Raw genomic sequence first — 16,735 nt, forward strand, 5'->3', positions numbered from 1 at the left:
CAGCATGTGACAGGCACCAGGCGAAGCCCTTCAGGCAGGGGTCGTTAACCCACCCTGGGCAGGGAGGGTTATTTCACCCCCACTCCACAGATGAGGAGACAGTTGCTAGAGAGGTTGAATGACATTTCTAGGGTCACACAGCTATAGAAGCAGATCTGGAACTCAATCTAATAAGATCGATCTAGAGCTGTTATGGCTGTGTCCAGATGTTCCCCAAAGCCTCATGCGGTCACAGATGGGGCTTTTCAGAGGTGGCTGGATCTGCAGTGTGTGATGCAGAGATTAAGGGTGTGTGATTACTGAATAAGTCCACTGATTGGTTTGGCATCCACCCTCCACCCGGTAGCCTAGACAGAATACAAAAGGGGCAGAAAGATGTTGTTAAGATCCCTAACTTGCATGCTTTGCTAACTTGTGCCTAATATAGTCTGTTTCCCCTCTGTGATGCCCCTCTACCATGTGCCACCCTGCCTTGGAGCCAGCCAGTGATGGACTGAAACCTCTACCAACTGTGAGTAAATAAACCTCTCCTCCCCTAATTTGTGGGTGTTGGGCATTTTGTCTTAGCAATGACAAAAGTCATGAAGAAGCCCATGCCCCTAACTGCTAAACTCAAGGACTGTCCTCGGCCACAGGGGCCAACGGCCATATCTTTTGCACCAAGACTCTCCCAAGGCTCCCCACACCTGCACCACCACAGGAGGAAAGAATGCCAATCATTGTGTATATTCTGCACTGGACACAAAGCTCAAAAGGCACAAGAAATTGTGCAGTGAACTGTATCTCCCATTTCTGTCCCAAACCACCAGCGTGGTGTTCCTAACAGGGATCTCAAGTGTCTGCTCGGACACGCACAGCACACCCAAGAGCTCATGACTGCACAGATCACTGCTCCACCGCACTGCGCCCACTCTGCTGTTGTTGCTTTGCAACCGTCACTCCCCATTTCTGTCCCCAGCCCAATGCACTTAACCAATCTGCTGAGGATGGACACCAAGGTTGCTGCCCTTCTCTGCTGTTACCAATAATACCGTAATAAATACTCATGCAGGGAAATACTTCAAAGAATCAACAATAGGGGTCTCATCTTATTAAAAAGCTTTTACACATCAAAAGAAATCACCAACAGAGTGAAAAGACAAGGCACAAAATGGGAAAAGAATTTTAGCCAATCATACCTAAGACAAAGGACTTATATCTAGAACATATAAAGAATTGAAAAAACTCAGACCACCCCCCCCAAAATCCAAAGACCCAATCCATAAAAGGGCATCTGAGATGAATACACACTTCACCATTGAAGAAATACAAATGGTAAATAAATATATGAAAAAATGTTCAACATCATTGGTCATTTGAGAAATGCAAATTAAAATGACACTGAGATTCCATCTCACCCCACAAAGAATGGCTAACATCCAGAAGTCAACCAATAACAAATGCTGAAAGGGCTGTGCGGAAAAAGGAACCCATCTCCACTGCTGGTGGGTATGCAGACTGGTGAAACAACTGTGGAAATCAGTATGGAGATTCCTCAAAAAGCTAGAATTAGAGGTCCCATTTGACCCAGCTATTCCCCTCTGGGTATTTCCTCAGAAGAACTGAAAACATCATACCACAGAAATATAAGTGCATTCATGTTTATAGCACCACAGTTGGATATTATAAAGAGAATAAAAAAAGATAATAAAGTAACAACAACATAGACAAAAAGAACACAAAGCAAAAACAATAAAAATGATACAGGGTTTCAAAACAAAACGATAGGAATTATCAGTGGTTGTTATATTACATATTGTTATCTTCAGTGAAGTTGCTCAGATTACAAGATGTAAGAATGCAAGATTGATCAAACCATTAAAGGGAATAAAAAATAATTTTTAAAAACATTATAAATGATACAGAGCTTTACCAAACAAGATGGTAGGAAATCACAAATGGTTGTTATATTGCATATTGTTGTCTTCAGATTAGTTGTTCAGATTACCAGATATAAGCATGCAAAATTGGTCCAAAAAAATTTAAGCATTAACTGTTCCTTTCAATAAACCATTAGACATCAGCAGTACAATTATCTCAGCTATCTTTCTATATACCTATATATTTCCCTTAATCTTTCTTTTTCTCCTTTCCATCATCTCAGTTGTTCCTTCCTTTGAGCAATTTCTTTCCCTCTCATAATATCTATTCTACATTTTGGGTTTTAGGTTCTTACACTTTTCAGTTTCTTACACTATGAAGACAATATGATGTTTACACATGTGTGTCCAATTTATCACTTGTGAGTATGGTCTCTAGTTACATCCATTTATACATAAAAGCCTTGAGTTTATCTTTTTTATAGCTGAGTAATACTCCATTGTATGAAAATACCACATCTTTCGTATCCATTCCTCAATTGATGGGCATTTGGGTTGTTTCCAAGATTTAGCTATGACAAATTGTGGGGCTATAAACATGAGTACACATATTTTTGAAGATTTTCAGAAATGTATTCCTGAATGTATTTCTGAAATGACCATTTCAGAATGTATTTCTGAAATGACCAGCACCATTTATTAAACAGACTATCTTTCTTCCAGTGAACATGTTTGGCCCCTTTGTCAAAGATAAGGTGGCTGAGTGTGTTTGTAGTTGTGTCTGCATCATTTCTGAAATGATGCTGAACATTTTTTCATATATTTATTTGTCATTTCTATTTTTTCAAGAGAGAAGTGTGTATTCATCTCAGATGCCCATTTTTGGATTGGGTCTTTGTATGTGGGGGTATGATTATTTGGGGGTATGATTATTTTGGGGGTATGATTGTATTTGGGGGTATGATTCTTTATATGTTCTAAATAGAAGTTCTTTGTCTGAGGGACAGTTGGTTAAAATTTTTTCCCAATTCATGGGTTATTTTTTTACTTGATTGGTGATTTCTTTTGATGTGCAAAAACTCTTCAATAAGATGACATTCCAATAGTTGATTCTTTGACATATTTCCCGTGCAGTATGGTTTTTGTTCATGAACTCCCTGCCTATCACAATGTCTTCAACATTTCTATCTACTTTCTCTTCCAGTAGATTTAGTGTTTCTGTTTTAATATTTAGAACTTTGATCCGCTTTCACTTTAATTTAGTGCATGGTGGTAGACCCGAGTCTAGTTTTACTCTTTGGCATGTGGAGAGCCAGTTATTCCAGCACCATTTATTAAACAGACTATCTTTCTTCCAGTGAACATGTTTGGCCCCTTTGTCAAAGATAAGGTGGCTGAGTGTGTTTGTAGTTGTGTCTGCATCTTCTAATCTGTTCTGTTGATCTTCAGGTCTGTTTTTATGCTAGTACCAGTACTCTGATTTTATCACAGTAACTTTGTAGTATAATTTCAAGACAGGGATTGTGATGTCTCCTGCCTTTCCTTTGTTTCCCAGGATTGCTTTTGCTATTCTAGGCCTCTTCTGGTTCCAGATGAACTTCAGGAATATTTTCTCTAGATCTGTGAGGTATACTAATAGTAATTTAATTAGGATTGCATTGAATCTGTACAATAATTTTGGTAGTATAGCCATTTTCACAATGTTGATTCTTCCTATCCATGAGCAAGGAGTATCTTTCCATTTTCTAAAATCCTCTTTCATTTCTTTTCAGAGTACTGTAATTTTCACTGTATAGATCTTTTACTTCCTTTGTTAGATTGATTCCTAAGTATTTTATCTTTTTAGATGCTATTATGAAAGCATAAAAAAGATATTGTGAAATGGGAAGAAATTGTTTAAAAAGAAAAAGGAACTAGGAGAGGGAAAGGGGAAAGGAAAGAAGGGAAAAGGTAGAATAATGCAAAGTAGCTATAATATTACTCTTAGTTCACTGAAAAGGAAGGTTCATGCTAATATCAATTGGAGACATTTGTATACCCCTATCTTGTACTTTGAATAACTACTTTGAACATGAAAATATGTAAGGTTAACTATTGCTGTTAGAGTATTATTTCATTATGAAATTCTGTTTCACCTTTTTTCAATTAATTAAATAAATAAATACTTGTGCATTAAGGAAGATTTATCTGTGGAGTTGGCTGTGAGCTCAGGCATTGGGTGTGATCTAAAAGGGTCCCTAAGCTTCATGCATGTTTGAAAGGTGATTAGATTACTGTCACTGGTATCAGAGATATAGCTCAGTGGCATGGCACCTGCCTGGCCAGTGCAAGGTCCTGAGTTCAATTCCCAGTACCAAAAAATAAATAAATAAATTAGATTATATGGACTTATAGCAGGCTTGCTGCTGAGAGGCGGGGTTTGGTTAGACAAGGTGAGTCCCTGTGGGCATGGCCTAGGCTTATCTCCCTCCCGAGCTCCTCCCTTCTCTTGCTGCTTCCTGTCCACCATGCAATGAGCAGCTCTCCTCTGCTGTAGTCCTCTGCCACACTGTTTCTTCTTTGGAACCGACCAGCCCTGGGCTGAAAGGTGAGCCAAAATGAACCTCTCCTCCTTTAAATTTCAAATGCCCAGCAAGGCACCCCAGTGACAAGGAAAATGACTAAGGTATTAGCTATATCCTAGAGCCGGTCATTCACTTCTCTGAGCCTTAGTTTCCTCATCCATAAAGCAGGCACAGTACAAGCCCGTTTCAGGGGAACATGATAAGGATGATGTGAGCTACTGCAGCTTAAGGTCCCTCACAGTATCTAAGAACAGAGGGACGGCAGAGGGGCTGGTGGGTGGCAGGGAAGGCCAGCCTCAGCCTGGGGTAAGCACCTGGGCCCATGGCATGTATGTCAGGTCACACTTCCTGCCCATGTCTAGTTTCCTCCCTTTTGTTTGCAACCACCCAGTCAGAACTGGAGGCAGTGGCAGGACAAGAGTCTCTGGGCATGAAGATCACACACCTCTTTGTTTGCCCCAGATCTCTGAACAGTAAATGAAGAGTAGGACCCACGGACAGCAGCTGAGGTAGCAAGACAGGGTTCCTGCAGTCTTCTGGGATTCGGAGCTTGTCAGGGAAAAGCTGTCCCAGCCATCTCTCCAGCCTCACCCTTGGCCTGCCCATCACCCAGTCACATGACCTCTCCTTCTCCCTCCAGCTTGCTCCTCCCTCCTCCCGGCGCACTCTTCTCACTCACCCCACTGCCCCTGCCCTTTGCCTGCCTAGTTCCTCCCTGTCCTTCCTGCCCCTCCTTAATGCCACCTCCTCCAGGAAGCTGTTCCCACTCCCGTGCTCCACTGTATTGAATGGGCAGAAGCCTCCTTCAGGCACCACAAAGAACAAGGTGGGCCCTAAGGTCATGGCAGAGAGGAGCAGTGTCAGGACGGATGGCTGGGGCACAGATGCAGGAACAAGGGCCCCATCAGAGCCAGGCACCATGTGAACTGGGGCCAGCAGGGAACAGTCTCCATATCTGCTCTCCATGTACAGGTAGGACTGCGGAGAGTTAACTGCAAAAAAATGATAACTACATTGGGCCACAATACCATAACAGAGCCAGAGATGTAGCTCAGAGGCACAGCACCTGCCTGCAAGCACAAGGTCCTGAGTTTGATTCCTAGTATCAAAAAAAATACAATAAGCAACTTCTGTTCAGTAAGATAAGCAGCTAACTGCAAGAAGATTTTGCCACACTTAAAAATAAAAAGCTTGGCATCAAAGTTAACAACTACACACAAGCATTTCATAGAAGAGAAAACAAAAATAGACCATAAAGATACTGCACAGAATGATGTCCAACCTCATCCATCGTCAAGAAAATGCAAATTAGAATCAGAGTAAGAGAATGCTTTGCATAAGAAACCCAAAAGTACAGGCCATATGAAGTGCTGGTGAAGTTGGGGCAATTAGAGAACTCGTACACATGATGGATAGGCAGGAACACTCCCACAAATGATTTTATTAGGCTAATAAAGTGGCACAAGCACCGAACCAGGCATCTAGCAATTCTGCTCCTCAGAATAGACCCCCAAAACTCACACACACAAATATCAAAAGAAAAATACAAGGATGTTCTCATTATTTTTGGAAATTATAAAAACCTGGAAACAGCCCAAATGCCCATTAATGATAAGACAGGTAAATATTGGGCAAATTGTGCAGCAATAAAAATGATGAGTGCATTCCCATCAGACGACTGACTCCCAATACCTAATGCTGAGTGAAAAATAAAGCAGTCACAGAAACATGCAGATGTATTAGTCCACATATACAAAAGTCACAAAGAGCCCAACAAAGTGATGTGTACTTTAGGATCCCTAAGTCCCAGCACAGCCAGGGACCAGACAGCACACAATCAAGCCAGTGGCTAAGTACCCTTGGCACAGGAGGAAGTGGTCAGAGTGGAGCTCATAAGACTCCTTCATGGTTCCACAACTGATTTTGGGTTTTGGATATCTATTCCTTTACTGTTTTTTTAATTTGGCAGATGCATTGCAATTTTCCTTTTTTAAAGAATAATTTCCTTTTTTAATAATAATTAGCACACCGAGGGCCTTGTGCAGAGCACTGAGGGTTTTCTTCTGCAGAATCCCAACTCCCAGCCTATCCCAGACCTACAAGCTGGACCAGAGGCCAAGATGAATTGATCACACTCTGGAGATGCTTTAAACAAAAGAGGCCTTGAACCCTGGCTTCCAACCCCAGCCCTTGCAACTTTAGCCAAGTTCCTCCAGCCCTCAGTGTCTGTAAGATGAGTGCCTGGCAAAATATATGGTGCATGGTAGGGACTCAGTGAATATCTCATGAATGAATGAATGAGTCAGTGATATCTAAGAGCCCATCACAACTGCAACCCACACCCAAATTTATTCACTGAGGGAAGCTGTGGCTACAGCTACTAGCACCCACCCCAACACACAAACACACACACACACACACACACACACACGCAAATATCCCAGCATTTGAAGTAGAAACAGAAAGTTTTCTGTTCTGTTTGATCCAAATTTTTGATATTTTAATGTTACAGATTTTCTATCCCAAATGCCAGTTTCTCTCTTATTTTTCTTTTTGCTGTCACAACAAGCATACAGGCATTTTCCATGGAATTTTACCAAGTAGCGTGTCCCATATTTTGTAAACCATATGCATGCAAACTGCTCTCTCACCCTGCATTAGTTGGCTTTCCACCACTGGAATGAAATACCTGTAGCAGTTAACTTATAACAGGAAAGGTTTTTTTCAGCTCACAGTTCTGGAGGTTTGGGTCCAAAATCAGTTCGCCTCATGGCTTTGAGCCTCTGGCAAGGGTGGTACATTATGGTGGGAGTGCAGACTGTGTGTTTACATCACAAGTCAGGAAGTGGAAAGTCCCAGAGACTGAGGTCCCAGGACCCCCCTCAGGGCCATGATCACCAATGACATCAGGACCTCCCACCAGGCGCCCCCTCTCAAAGGCCCCAGCATCTGACCATAGCACCACCCTGGGGCCTGGACCTTTGGAGGACATTTGATATCCAAACCACAGCATATCTGTTATGGTCTAGATCTACAAAATGCCACACACACAGCCTCATGTGCTTGGGAGGTAACTGGATTATCTGGGCTTACAGCCGACTTGCTGTGGAGAGGTGGGGTCTGGTTGGAAGTGGGTCATTGGGGGTGTGGCCTGCAAGGGTTTACCTCCCTCCTCAGCTCTGTCCTGCTCTCTCTGCATCCTGTGCACGAGGAGGTGAGCAGCTCTCCCCTGCCATGCCCCTCTGCCTGCCACACTGTTCTGCCTTGGAGCTGGCCAATGACATCTGCAACATGAGCCCAAATAAACCTCTCCTCCCTTAAATGTCGGTGTTGGGAATTGCACCCCAGTGATGGGGAAAATGACAAGCACCCCCCTGCCAAATTCTGTCTGGGGGCCCGTGCCTTTCCCTGCTTTGGTCTCTGACTCTTGTTTGCCTGGTTTCAGATTTTCTGAGACATGGTCTCACTATGTAGCCGAAGCTGGCCCCAAACCCATGATCCTCTTGCCTGCTGTTCTCAAATGCCTAGTCCCAGGTTCCACTCAGGAAAGACCCTCCTGGGTTTAAAGGGAGGCACGTGAGGTGGAATCAAGCCTCACCCCACTAAGGGGGGACCCTGTGTGTGACATTCACTGAAGTGACTGACCGTTAGTCCAGGCCATGACGAGCCCATTCTAAGCCACCCTCCCTCCTCCTTGTTATCAGTTCTCCTGACTGAGGACAAAGAAGGAAGCTGCAGTTTAGCAATCCCAAAATTCTAGAAATAGGATGGTGCTTTGGGAAGTGCATGAGTCTTATAAAGTCAAAGAGAACCTCTCTGAGCCTCATTTCTTTCATTTGTAAAATGCAGCAATCATCCAACCTCAGAGGTCTTTGGGTGGCTTAAATGAAATGATACATATGAAGATACTTACAGATCAGTACCAAGAAAAGTCACTCTACCTCTAAACCACTTCTGTTTGACTCTGCAAGGAATAAAACAGTCTTCACACTCAATTTGCTTTTTAATTGGGCTCATCTGCAGGCAGTGATGCTGGGATGGGGCTGCAGGGGCCCTGGGGAGCCCACAGGCACTGTTTGTCTTGCACTGTGACTCCACCCACAGTGTTGTGATGGTGATCTATCCAAAGGGACATAGGCTTCAGCAGCCTTGACTCGTCTCACACACGGCACTTTGGACAATAGGCCAGAGCTGGGATGGGTGTGAAGGGAACAGCCAGTACAAGCAGCAAGTGCTGGGATGGTTAAAATCTTTCAGTGAATGTTTAGGGCAGAACATAGCCTCAAAGACTATCGATGCAGCAGACCAGTAACCAGGGTTGGCAAAGGCAGGAGGTCCAGCTCAGACCACAATACAAGGGCTCTGTCCTCAACCAAAGCCAAGTGGTCAGAACCCTGGATAGCTCCAGTGATGTCTACCAGGCCCTGTCATCAATTTCCCGTTCTGTATGCTGTGCCTATGGGACCCACTCACCTCCACCCTCCAGATCAAAACCAGCAAGTATGGCAGGTTGCAGCCAGTGCCTCCCCTGCACCATGGAAGCTCACAAGGCAATCACAGCAATTTCTGGGCACCCAGGAACACTTCAAACAAGGATGAAAGCTACCAGGCTGCCAGAATCTTACCCTCATCTTTCTCCTCATCTCTCTTTTGTCTTCCAGGAGAACTGTTTGGAAACTTATGCCCTTGTCTGTGAGTTTGCTCATTCACCTGGAGACCGGTCCTTGAAAGGGCCCCAGACATGGTGCCATGGTAGTGAGAAACACATGCCTGCTGTCCTCAAGCTGACCACAAGACACCAGATCTGTAGGACAGGCAGGGGTCAGGATACCTCCCCTTAGGGACTTGCTCCCTGAGCAGAGTGCACATAAGGGGGCAATGAAAAGAAAAGAGAGTTTGGGCAAGTGCTGTCAGGCGTCACACAGTCTGCAGGAATTAGAGGAGCCCAAACAGGGCCAGCAGGCTGCAGAGTTGGGTCCCTGCCAGCCCTGGGGACAACCATACCTGGAGGCCAGGGCAGAAGGGCAGCCACCACACCCAGGAAAGCAGGATAGGAAGGGCCACACACACAGAACCATAGGGGACCCCAGCCTGCAGTGTCCACACGGCCCACCGGGCACAGCCTAGAGCACACTGCAGTTCTCCAGGGAAGGGCTGTCCCCTCAAATGCCCTACGTCACCTCAGGGTTGTCACAAGGTCCCCAAATCTTCTGCAAGGACATGGGTGGGAGAAAGAAGCCAGCTCCTGGACAGAGTCCAATGGAGTGCCCAGAACCTCGGGCCACCCTTGTCCCGGGCACTACCTCATCTTTATTTCAGCACAGTCACTGTTTGCTCTTTCAATTCTTCCTGAAAGGCTCCAAACAGCATATTTGTTCAAGAGCGGAGGACAGCATCTCAGTCTCAGGGAAGCAGAGTATTTAGGCAAATGCAAACATATGCTGATTTCTTTTTTTAGTTACATTCTTGGCAAAGGAATTATTTTACCAGGAGACAAAACGGGACTTCTAAGGGTTCACCCCCTTCCATCCTGGCCCTCGCAAAGAGGCTGCCAGCCCTCGCCACTCCCCTCAGCCTTGAACACACATGGGTGGCCGTGGCTACCAAGGGGTAGCCCAGGGACCCCAGCAGAGAACCTATCATTGCGACTGGGGGTCACACGCATCTACACATGTGTGAAACTGCACAGACATAAAACCACATATGCAGAGTGCATGTGAATAGGTGAAGGAGGAACGAACTACAGGCTGGGCCCACATCAAACCCCATGGTGACCCCATACTAGCCTTACACATGGTATCACCCTTGGGGAACTGGTAAAGGGTGCACAGGTGTCCTGGGTGGTTTCTCATAACTGCACGTGAATCTCCATAATCTCCATACTTTTTAAAAGCAAAATGTGGAAACCATTTTCTCTCAAGACAGACTAGCTGTTTATACAGAGCAACCACAAGCAAACCATGAAGCCATGTGCCCAAAGCCCATTTCTGTGGTTTCCTAATGAGCAAAGTATGATTGTTTTTCCCCCCACAGGACAGGACTTCAAAGAAGCCACCTCCAGTGAGGCACAGCACTCCGAGGCTCAGCACCCGGCTGGCCCTGTGGCACTCAGGGCATCCCAGCCCTGGCCCCATTGCCCAGCCAGGCCACCGGCCAGCACAAAGGGCATCTTCAGAGAAGAAGCCACTAGGAAGCCTAGGCCAACGGCTCCACAGCTGCCTGCTTGCAGCCCTTCGAATCCCTGCCAGCAGTTGATTAATATTTTATTGAAAACTCTAAGATGATTCAAACTTCAGCTGTCATAAGGTGCTGTTGCTAGGCAACTTTAGTGCCCATCTAAGGATCTGTTTTTCAGTTCTTCCTGATTCACGAGGCTCAAGGCTGGCCCTCCTGCCAGACCCCACTTAGTTTGGGCCTCCAAACACTGATCCTGGGCCAGTACAGGTAAAGCCACGGGTCTCGGAGCCCTCTGCACCCGAGCCCAGAGTAGCCCACACTCACCATACTCGCTGTCGTAGAACATCACGAACTTCTGCCAGCGCAGCTCTGTCACCAGCCTGAGCATGACATCGTTGAGGCGGACGGGAGGTCTCGAAGCCAGTGTGTAGGCCTCGCCGTCAGGGCTGGGGTTCAGGTGGCAGGCGGTGCGCGGGGAGCCCCCAGGGTTGCGCTGCACAAAGAGGTGTGGGATATGCATGGCGTCCGTGAGGGACTGCAGGGCATTGGCCGACGCACAGCCCGTGGATGTGACCAAGGCCAAGATTCCCTGGGTCATGAGGTCACAGGCTGGAAAGAGAGGAGAGACAGCAAGGGGTCAGCACAGCAGCACAAGGCAGGCTTTGGTGCACACGGCCCGCACCTGGCAGCTCACGCATGGGGTTCCCAAAAGATGCTGCCTCCCCCCAGGGACCAAGAACCCACCCTGAGCCAGGCCAGTAGCTCATACAGAGAACCCAGCAGACAAGCCAGCCATTCTTTCACCCATTGTCGGATGAGGAAAGGGAGGCTGGAGGGGCAAGATCACGTGCTGCAGGTGACTCAAAGGATGCCAGAGCAGGGATCCCTCCAAATCTGCCTGATTCAGCCAACAGTGCTCTCAGTGAACCAGCCTACGTGGGCCAGGCACCAAAAAGAGCCAGGAAGTCACAGCATGGGTCTATGCATCCCCATATCCAGGTCACGGGCCAACAGTACCCTGTGCTCTGACTGGAACCTATGGAGACTGAAAGCACCAAACGACATGGAGAAGTCAGGGAGACCCATACTTACCCAGAGAACCCGGGTTGCAGGCAAAAACTTAAAATAAAAAAGGCAGAAACCTAGGTCTTCTGGCCAAGCCTCAGGTCCCCAGGATGCTCAAAGTCAGCAGACACAACAGAGGAAAACAAGTCGGAAATCCAGCGCTTACCACAGCATGAGGCCAAGGGACGCGTGACAGCACCAGCCATCCCTTTTGGGGCTGATGCAAGTCACCCCAAAGCCTCAAGGGCCGCCCTCTCGACCACACACGTGCCTTCTGGGGACAACAGCAGCAACTCCCCACTCCACACCCCACGCCAGTTTTGAAGCAAACATTTCTCATGAACGCGTTGTGTGGCGGCAGGAATGTGGGAAGGCAGCTGCAGGCTCTAAACGCAGGCTGTGGGTGGCAGGGGCCATCTGCCTCTGCAGCAGCACGGAACAACTCGGACAAGCAGTTCTTTGGGCCTGAGCACCTGGGTTTACATAATGCCTTGGACAGGCTCGGGGAAGACAAAGGAACCCACCCAAGGAGAAGCAGGGATGCTGGGGAAGCGGTGGGGAGGGGACCTGCCAGAGCATTCCAGGTGATGAGTCAAGGAAGGGGTCCCAGCTCACCCCTTAGCCTCCATTGCCAGGGTCTGCAGGTGGCTAAGCAAGGGCTCATGAGGTCTCTTGGGAATCCTGCAGCCTCCCAGGTGCTCTGGCCCCTCCTACCCAGGCATCACAGATGCACCATGTATGCTTAGAGCCTGAGGCTCACAGCTCCTGAGAGCACAGACAGGGTCCCCCTGGGTTGCCCACGCCTGTGGCCTCAAGTTCCCCATGACAGCTCTGTCTGCTAGACTCCAACCAACCACCTACCTACGTGGGCCTCGATCTCACCTCTCCAACCTCCATGCTCACCCTTGCTTCTGGGCTTGGTCTTTACTTCCCTAGAAAGATTTACCGCAGCTCCCAGGTCCCCACATTCCCTGCATGGCACACACACAGCCTGCACTGCTCAAGCTCCAGGGCTCAAGGGCCTGTCCTGTTCACACCCTTCCCCAACAAACCAGTACCCAGCACATGGCAGTCATTAAAGATGCATTCAAGGCACCATGAACCTGGCTGTTCTATGCCCCTGACCAACAGCTCCTCTCTGAACACCTGCCCAAGCCACAGGAACAGCACTGCATCCAAAACCATGCAGGTGACACCACTAAGGACCTGAAAGATGCAAATAAACACTGAATGATGGTGACAGAGCTCCACTGGTGGCGAGCTCGTGCAGCCCTCAGAGCCACTCATGGAGGCCCCACAATTCCGCAGGAAAGTGCCTGTCATAAAAAGGTATGCGCAAATAATACAAAATTGTATGCATTTTATGACATCAATTAAATAAAACTCAACACCCATGAAAGACAGGCAAGAAGGGAACAATGCAAAATGTGAAAAGCAACTGCAATTTAGAAGAAGTCTAGAAGTGGTTTTCCTTCCCTTTATACTTTGCCAAGATTTCATGACATGAACAGGTAATTCCTTTCGGAAAGGAAAAGAGGCCGCAGATGACCCTGGCAGGTGAGCTCTGGAGGTGCAGAAAGGCACCAGGTGACACTCTCCTCCCCGCCTGGTGCTTTCTGCAGGTGCAGTGAAGGGCTTCTCAAGAGCTCCAAGCAGAGAAAAGGCCAGGGCCTCTGCTTCCAGACAGTGACCCATGAGGTCACACAACCATCAAGGGACAGCACCAGACAGAGCTGCTGCCAGCCTCCTCCCACGATGCCCCAGCCGTGGGATGCACTTGCAAGGGGTGAGCCGGTGGGAACACCGGGACACACAGACGATCGGCTCGCACTGATTACAGCCAGCCAGGAAGAGCACTTATGAAAAGGCAAGAAAAGCCACTAAAAGCCAAGGCACTGTGATGATGAATGGATTGTTCTTTCTTCTTTTGTACACAGCCTCTTTAATGCTAAGATGCGGCATGTATAATCTTTAAAAGCAATCTTATAAAATAAACCGAACATTGCCCGGGTGTAAATGGCCAGAAACTGCAGCCCTTAGCGGGAGGGGCTGAGGACGCCAGGTCACAAGGCTACAGGGCTGTCTCTGCAGCTGGCAGTCCCTCCCCACGCTCTCATCACCACCCGCTCCCTCCCCTTCCCCACTCCACAGTGCGGGCCCTGAAGCCATAGAACCTCTGTGGGCCTCAGTTTGGCCTTCTAGTACACCTGCCAGGGCACACTGTGTGTTCTGTAGACACAGCACACCCAGCACACACACAAGTCCCTGCCTCGAGCACCAGGACCCACCCAGGGGACGGACCCCACAATCTGTGCCAGGGAAGAAGGGGCACCCTGGAGTGTCAGAGGAGAGTGCACTCTGTGTGGCCGGCATGGGAGCCCTGAAGGAAGGCCTCAGCACAGCAGAGGGGGAAGGGGTGCAGCGTGATGAAAGCCCAGAGTTAGGCAACTGCTGGCTCACGAAAGGTAACAGGAAGAGAATCAGAACATCAAGGACCCAAGTTCCAACTCTGATTTTTTCCCCTGTTGTTTGAGAAGGCCCTGCTCTGTAGCCCAGGATAGCCTTGAACTTGTGGCAATCCTTCTGCCTCAGCCTCCTGTGTGCTTAGATAATGGGCATGCACCAGCACACCTGGCTCCAGTTTTGCTCTTGCAGTCAACAGTCAGCATGTGGCCATAGATATCTCATCTCTGAGCCTCTGTGTTCTACCAACAGGGATAAAAACTTCCACCCAGCAGAGGCATGGCACACTCACTAAACATGTGCATGGTACCTGCCCAAGCCAGGCTGGGCACAGTGACACCAAGCAGACCCATTTCTATCCCCTCCTCAGGACTCCCTATCTCCCCCTCAACATCCCCACCATGCCATGCCAGGCTGTGAGCAGGATTCACTGCTGCCCTCCCGTGGACATGGGTGCATCCGACCCTCCCCTGGCTCGGCCACCTGCAGCGCCACAGCCACTCGGCTGCCTCCTCCTCGACAGGGTGGGCAGTTAGGCTGGAAGTCTCTCTGGAAGTGCTAATGGAGACTCCCAAGGCAAGTCAATTTTCAATCCACTGTGAATGGCCCGCTAATTGGGGCACTGTTGAAATGATGATTATTTGGAGGCTTCTAACATAAAAATAATAAGATCAAAATACACCAGATCAAAGCCAAGTCAGCTATTAGCTTAATCAAGGTTGTGTGAGACAGGAGGGTACACAACTCCTTGTGTCAAGAGGTCTGAGTCCAGGCCCCTCTGGCACACTGGGCTGGGGCAAAGGCCTCTCTGGCTTCCACTCTTTCTCTTTCTCTTTCTTTCTCCCCTCCCTCCTTTCTCTTTCCCTCTTTCTCTCTCTCTCCCTCTCCTTCTCCTTCTCTATCTCCCTCTCTCTTTCCCTCCCTCCCTGGTCAAACAAGCCAATGGCCTAATGGCCCGGGGCAACCATAGTTCCAGTTTGAGCTCCAGGAAAGCTCTGTGCACGGACAGCTGCACAGGCAGCAGGAGCTCGGGCCAGGGCTGTCCAGCCTGGGGCTCAGACGCACTTCTGCAGCTCTGTGGGTGAGAACAGCTTTTGTTATCCTTCCCTGCCTCCCATATTACACGGTCACGAAGCTGGTTTCTCTCCCAATCGCAGAGCAGGCTTGGTGGACGGAGGGGATTCACTGGCACCCACAGGGGAAACAAGGCCACAGAGAGGATTTGTCCTGAGCGGCTCAAGCCCCTGCCCCAGCTCTGGTCCCAGACAGCAGAAGTCTCCACAATGGTCTGCAAGTCAGTTAGCAGCATCCCGGGAGAGGGGAGGAGAGAGGAGATGAGAGCAGAAGGGAGGGGAGGGGAGGGGAGGAGAAGCAGGGAGGGAAGGAGAGAGGCTGCTCACATGCCAGGGATGGGCAGTGAGGAAGCCAGGGCTCTGCCCGCCTCCAGATACACACCTACAGCCAAGGTGCTGAGACCAAGGAGCAGCAGGACATGTCTGCTGCGGTTCCCACCACTCAGCAGCACAAGCTGGAGAACTCACCAAAGTGAGCTTTTTCAGATCCCCTGGTGAGAAAACACACACAGAGAGAGGGCAGTGCCCACGGCACACAGCCAGAGAGCATCAGGACCAGGCCACCAGGCCCCTGCAGAGCCAGCGAAGGGAAGAGAGGGAGACAGGAGCTGGGACCACAGCTGGCCTGACACAACCCTTCCTGATGGAAATTCCCAGGGTGGGGCCAGCTCAGCCTCCCGGGGAAGGAGGGACAAGGACAGAAAGGACTGGCCCTTGCCCAAGCCAGTGGGTCCCTGCCTTCAGGTGGGTGCTGGAGTTAAGACAGATGCCCCACTCCTGTGGTCCTCCAGAGAATTCCCAGGTCAAGGCTGGGGACACAACTGCCCCAGAAAGCTTATGCCAGAGGACACCACCATCTGGACCCGTACCTGACAAGGATGCTGGTCACATCTGCTGGCCCTCCCCTCTGCCCCGGATATGAAGACCCTGACCTGGAAAAACAAGGTCCTCCATGCAAGAGAGGCAGAGTTGGAAACACCTAGAATTCCAGCACTGGCAGGGAGGCTGAGACAGGAGGATCACCGGGGCTACATAATGAACTGAAGGTCAGCCTGAACTATATGATGAGACCCTGTCCTAAAACCATGAGTCATAAGTCCCCTGCCTGTGTCAGCTGCCCTCTTGGGACCACATTCTTTTGGATCACAAGGCAAGACCAGGCCTGAACCCAGGGCAGAAGCAGCTGGTAAAGGAGCTTCCTTTTGCCAGCCCAGTGAGGCTTGGCTTTTCCTCTGCAGGCAGCACAAGGGAGGTCCAGGCCCCCCGCACCACTCCCACCAGCAGGGCCCCGGAGCCACCTCAGGCCCCCTCGCGCTGGCCACTGTCAGCGCCCACGCCCCCAGCTGCCCTTGTTACCTACGCCTCTTTCCCTCCTTTAAACCGGCGGCGGCTTTATGAATATTTGAATTCTAATGGTTAGTCTTTAAATTAAGGTAGCATTTATAAATACTTCATAGCCAATGAATAATTGACCAAATTTAGAATTGTCATAACTCATGGTAAATTATTGATCTATGGAGAATAAATATTTTTC

General features: G+C 48.8%; 1 protein-coding gene across 1 annotated transcript in view; it reads right to left on the reverse strand.

Moving 5' to 3' along the window:
• The window catches only part of Grid1 (glutamate receptor, ionotropic, delta 1), a 661,017-nt gene that overhangs the window by 535,254 nt on the left and 109,028 nt on the right, over positions 1-16,735 (reverse strand). Inside the window, exon 4 of the mRNA XM_013506310.1 lies at positions 10,925-11,209. Within this exon, the coding sequence (XP_013361764.1) occupies positions 10,925-11,209 (285 nt within the window). The remainder of the gene's footprint in view (positions 1-10,924; positions 11,210-16,735) is intronic.

The sequence above is a fragment of the Chinchilla lanigera genome, unplaced genomic scaffold (assembly GCF_000276665.1).
Source record: "Chinchilla lanigera isolate Chin_1 unplaced genomic scaffold, ChiLan1.0 scaffold00109, whole genome shotgun sequence".
Lineage (NCBI taxonomy): Eukaryota > Metazoa > Chordata > Mammalia > Rodentia > Chinchillidae > Chinchilla > Chinchilla lanigera.